The sequence below is a fragment of the Euleptes europaea genome, chromosome 8 (genome assembly GCF_029931775.1).
Source record: "Euleptes europaea isolate rEulEur1 chromosome 8, rEulEur1.hap1, whole genome shotgun sequence".
Classification (NCBI taxonomy): Eukaryota; Metazoa; Chordata; class Lepidosauria; order Squamata; family Sphaerodactylidae; genus Euleptes; species Euleptes europaea.
The window spans coordinates 14378720-14384050 of record NC_079319.1 but is presented as its reverse complement, the minus strand read 5'-3'; the positions used below and the strand labels follow the sequence as shown (position 1 = coordinate 14384050).

The window sequence follows — 5331 nt, the reverse complement described above, 5'->3', positions numbered from 1 at the left end:
GACATCAATACACCGTCCTGAGGCTGCCTGGGATCTTTTTTGTATAGTTATGTGGCATATTTCGAGGGGGAAATGACAATCATGTAAGGAAAATCCAGGTTTGAACAGCCATGTAGGGTAGAGCGGCAATTTTCCACTGAGGTCCATAAGGGTACTCCAGGGTCCACGAGTTTTTTGTTTTTGTAAGAAAAGAGGGTGAGCCCCTTTCACATCGTTCTAGCTGGGGTGAAAACAGAGCCCTTTCTGCTTTTTAGGAATGGAGACAGGGACTTTTCGCCGCTGGGGAAGTGAACAGAATGAGCTTTCGAAAGCCATGAGCTCAGAGAGCCCCCTATTAGTGATGGACACCTACCTTCCAGATCAATGAGTGCGCTAGCCAGAAAATGTGCTGGTCAGCAACTGGGACACAGTAGCTTGAGCCTAGGAACTCTAAATTGGTTTAGCGGCACCAAAGAGGTACATTCTTAATAGCATCTGAAGAAGTGAGCTGTGGCTCACGAAAGCTCATACCCTACCAGAAAATATTTTTGTTAGTCTTTAAGGTGCTACTGGACTCTTGCCCTTTTCTAATTCTTAATAGCAGTTACAGGCATCAGTTACAGAGAGCCATCGTGGTGGAGTGATTAAGAGCGGTGGACTCTGATCTGGAGGACCGGGTTTGATTCCCCACTCCTCCACATGAGTGGCAGACCTGATCTGGTGAACTGGATTAGTTTCCCCTCTCCTACACATGAAGCCAGCTGGGTGACCTTGGGCTAGTCACAGCTCTCTTAGCCCCACCTACCTCACAGGGTGTCTGTAGTGGGGAGGGGAAGGGGCGGTGATTGCAAGCCGGTTTGATTCTTCCTTAAGTGGTAGAAAAAGTCGGCGTATCAGAACCAACTCCTCTTCTTCATCAACTTAGGTCCAAACTAGACATGACCGTGTCCCTGGATTTGACCCAGGGACACCACCTTCATTTTAAAGCCAAATGTTGGCAATTGAAAAATACCATGGGCCCATAGTGTGGCAGAACGAGGCACTCCTGTTTTCCCCCACTCGCCCATCTTTTCAAGTACCAAAACAGCTGCGGTCTGTTTATATGTGAAACCGTTTTGGCACGTGAAGAGGCATGTGGCGGGGAAAGGGGACAACAGCGCCTTGTCCCATGGTATTTTTAAATCAACAGTATTAAGTTTTAAAATGGTGGTGGCAGGGTTGCCATGTCCTCCCTGGCCACTGGCAGAGAATGGGGGGAGGGGGGAGGGTTGCCAGATCCAGGCTGGGAAACTCCTGGAGATTTGGGGATGGAGCCTGGGGAGGACAGGGATCTCAGTGGGGTACCGTGCCATAGAGTCCAATCTCCAAAACTTCCATTTTCTCCAGGGGGACTCATCGGCATAGTCTGGAGATGAGCTGTAATTCCGGGGGATTCTCCAGGTCCCACCTGGAGGCTGGCATCCTTAGGTAGCATCCCTGGCTTGGAACCATCACTTCTAGTTTGGTCCATAACTACTTCAGCTACTGAACTGGTTTTCTCTGTTTTCCAATTTCACCATAGAGTTAGAGAGGTGCCGCAGTGTATCCATAGACAATAATAACCACTGGCAATCTTTAATTAAATCCCAGATGTTCAGGTTTTGTGTAACATCAGTCTTTTTCTATTGCAGTCAGCCACTCTGAAAGCTTTTCTGGGCCTCTTTTTCCAACTCTGTTCAGCTGGCCTCAGGCTAGAACTTATTGTGTGTGTTAAATGCCGTCAAGACAGCTTCCGACTCATGGCGACCCTATGAATGAAAGTCCTCCAAAATGTCCTATCTTTGACAGCCTTGCTCAGATCTTGCAAATTGAAGGCCGTGGCTTCCTTTATTGAGTCAATCCATCTCTGGTTGGGTCTTCCTCTTTTCCTGCTGTCCTCAACTTTCCCTAGCATGACTGTCTTTTCCAGTGACTCTTGTCATCTCATGACGTGACCAAAATACGATAGCCTCAGTTTAGTCATTTTAGCTTCTAGAACTTATTACCAATAACAAAATTTCTTGCTGTCTCTGCTGGAAAGTTCCTTCCAATCGAGGAGAGGAGATTGAATAGGGGCCTTCTGAGTGGAGGCCCCTCAGCTACCTTCTGATGTCGTGTGTTGGTATGATGCTGAAGAGCTTGTTCCCGCCCCCAAAATTCTCCAGGGTGCCAGCTGTGGCGGGCAACCTACATGGCTAGCACCTATGAGGGAAGGGGGAGGGGTTTGGGGGTTTGCAAACAAACTTTACATCAAAATGAGGCTCATCAGGTTGCTACCGTTTGAGAAATGCTGGGATAGGAAAAACTAATTCTAGGAATGAGCTGCAAAGGCTAAATTTGTTAAGTAAAAGGGAGTTTAGTTTATATAGGAGGCATGTAATAGAGAAGCTGAACCATACACCAGGGTCCAAACATCATTTCTATGAGCCATGTACAAGCTGGTAATGCACCACTATTCCCTCTCCCAATCCCATCAGTGCATACAAAGGAACCAATTCCCCACTCACTTTCCCATGCTTAGGCCCTGCAGTGTAGAGGGAGGGAGTTCAGTGTGTGAAAAAAGTACAGAAGTAAAGTACAAAGTGTGGAAAAAGTACAGAAGTAAAGTACATTACTGCTGAAGATAACTTGGTGGTAGAATGCTGCTGCTTGGAAAGAGTCGCATTAAGGTATTTTAACAGCAAGTGTTCTGTTTTGCAGGTATGACGCAGCCCAACACGTTGTGTGACCAGAGCTTGATGTCCATGGCTGGTGCTAGAATTCTTTAAGATATATCCGGGGCAGCATTGTGAAAGCGAAAAACCATCCGAGAGCATCTTTGGAGCTTGTTCAAGAAAGAAGAGCTGCTGCCGATCGCAGGGCTACCATGGCCAGCAAAAGGAAATCAACGACTCCGTGTATGGTGCGATCAACTGACGCCGGGGTGCAGGAGGGTTCCAAGGACTCTATAGCGGGAAAGGCAGCTGGCCTTCCGGAGCAGGACTCAGGAGATAGTTGGTCTGGCATTAAGGAGAACTGCGAGAATGACTGTGAAGTGATTGAGGGGAAATCTTCCCCGGCCAATCCTGTAAAGAAACTCTTGGGCGGTTACGAATGTAAGTACTGCCCCTACTCCTCGCAGAACTTGAACGAGTTCACAGAGCACATAGACATACAACACCCCAATGTGATCCTCAACCCTCTCTATGTATGTGCAGAATGTAACTTTAAAACCAAAAAGTATGATTCCTTATCTGAACACAATGCAAAACTCCACCCTGGAGAGAACAACTTTAAGCTTAAGTTAATGAAGCTCAATAATCAGACTATCCTAGCGCAGTCCATTGAGGTATCAAACAACCCAGTTGCTGCTGAAATCCCTGAGATCGAGATAGATCCCCTTGGGGCAAGCATTACAAAAAAAACAACTCCGAATGTGAACACTGGAAAGTCCAAAGGGGAGGTTAAAAAAGCTACCCTAGAGAACCACTTGGATGGGTTCCGCCATCTTGTTACTGAAACCAGTGAGCCTATCACATGTATTAATGCAGCAGATCTCCTTCAGGATGTACTTGCTCACGTGATGCCCTCTGTACAGCTCCCACCAAATATCAACCTGGTTCCCAAAGTCCCCGTACCACTGAATAGTACCAAATACAATTGTGCACTGGACACGAATGCCACCATGATCAGTTCCTTCAACAAATTTCCGTACCCTACACAGGCAGAGTTGTCGTGGCTGACCGCGGCGTCCAAACACCCAGAGGAGCAGATCCGAATTTGGTTTGCTACTCAGCGCTTGAAGCATGGCATCAGCTGGTCTCCAGAAGAGGTGGAAGAGGCGAGGAAGAAGATGTTCAACGGCACCATCCAACCGACAGTGCCCCAGACCATCGCTGTTCTGCCGGCTCATGTCACCTCTGCAAAAATGCCGCAGCCACTTATCCAAACAGCTGTGCCTTGTCAGATACTTAGTCAGACCGGCCTGGTATTGACGCAAGTGTCAAATGGATCAAATGTTACACCAATTACGCTTACTGTCGCTGCCAATCAAGGGCAGAAACGGTGTGCCCAGAACCAGCCAGCTGCCCCAGAGGCAAAACGGCCCCATGTCATCCCTGCGGAAACCTCACCGAAACAAAACCCTCCTGCTCCCCCTGCAGTTACGGTGCCACCACCTGCTATTCCTACGTTGCCACCACCTGCTATGCCTACGGTGCCGCCACCTGCTATGCCGCTGATCTCACCAAATGACCGCAAGAAGACCAAGGAACAGATAGGAGCTCTGAAAGCAAGCTTTCTCCTCAGCCAGTATCCCGACAACACGGAAATATACAGGCTCATTGAAATCACGGGTCTCTCCAGAAGTGAGATCAAGAAGTGGTTCAGTGACCACCGATACCGAAGTCAAAGGGGAATTGTTAACATCACGAGCGAATCCATAGCCAAGGACCAGATAGCTCTGGCAGCTGCACGGCAGTGGCATACTTATGACCCCTCAGACTTAATGACCCAAGAGTTCAAAGATAAAAGCCACGAGCTGCTCGGGATCCTTGAAGAAAGCTTCATGAAGAGCTCTTTCCCAACCCAAAGCGAGCTGGAAAGGCTGATGACTGAAACCAAGATGAACAGAAAAGAGGTGGATTACTGGTTTGCCGAGCGGAGAAAGCTCAGAGATAACATGGAGCAAGCTGTCTTGGACTCAATGGGATCAAGCATAAAGACTCAAGATGAAGGGACTTCCAACGGTGCCGTGAGTCATATGGACCAGCTGAACATTTCCCAAGCACCACCATCTTTGTCCAGGTGTCCCCCGGCGTTTACCGCAAATAGCCAAGAGCAGGCCCACTTACTAAAAAGTACATTTGCGAGAACTCAGTGGCCGTCGCCGCAAGAGTACGATGAGTTGGCAGCTCAGACGGGGCTCACTAGGACTGAAATAGTTCGCTGGTTCAAGGAGAACAGGAGCTCGCTAAGAACCGGGACTTTAAAATGGCTGGACGAGTACCAGCAACAGTATGGCGTGGACGGATATAAAGACCCAAAAGGGCCAATTCCTGTTGCTGTTACAAAGTTCAGTAGTGACGCGGTTCAGCAGCCTCAGAAGGAATTTCCGAAGCTGGGGAAGCTAAACAGGGAAGGAATGGAGCAATCAGAATGCAATAGCCGAGACAGCCAGGGCAACGAGGATCCCGAGGAAGAAGAGAATGTGAGTTGGGTGGAGGTGACCATAGAAGATGACTATATCACTTCGGACGGTATGAACAGCTCGACTCGAACAGTGCCTGAAGTCAAAGTAGAGTATGATCCCGAAAGTATATCTGGTGATAACTCTCACACCTAGACAGGTAACCA

The 5331-nt window shown here is 48.4% G+C and overlaps 1 protein-coding gene across 1 annotated transcript; it reads left to right on the top strand.

Annotated features, from left to right (window-relative positions):
- The first annotated feature begins 2863 nt into the window (after positions 1 to 2863).
- Positions 2864 to 5331, top strand: ZHX2 (zinc fingers and homeoboxes 2). The gene has a single exon (XM_056854780.1). It carries the CDS (start codon positions 2864 to 2866, stop codon positions 5318 to 5320), a length of 2457 nt encoding a protein of 818 aa, XP_056710758.1. The 3' UTR covers positions 5321 to 5331.

Coding starts and splice junctions, on each gene's coding strand:
- ZHX2 (XM_056854780.1), top strand. CDS start 2,864: ATGGCCAGCAAAAGGAAATCAACGACTCCGTGTATGGTGCGATCAACT.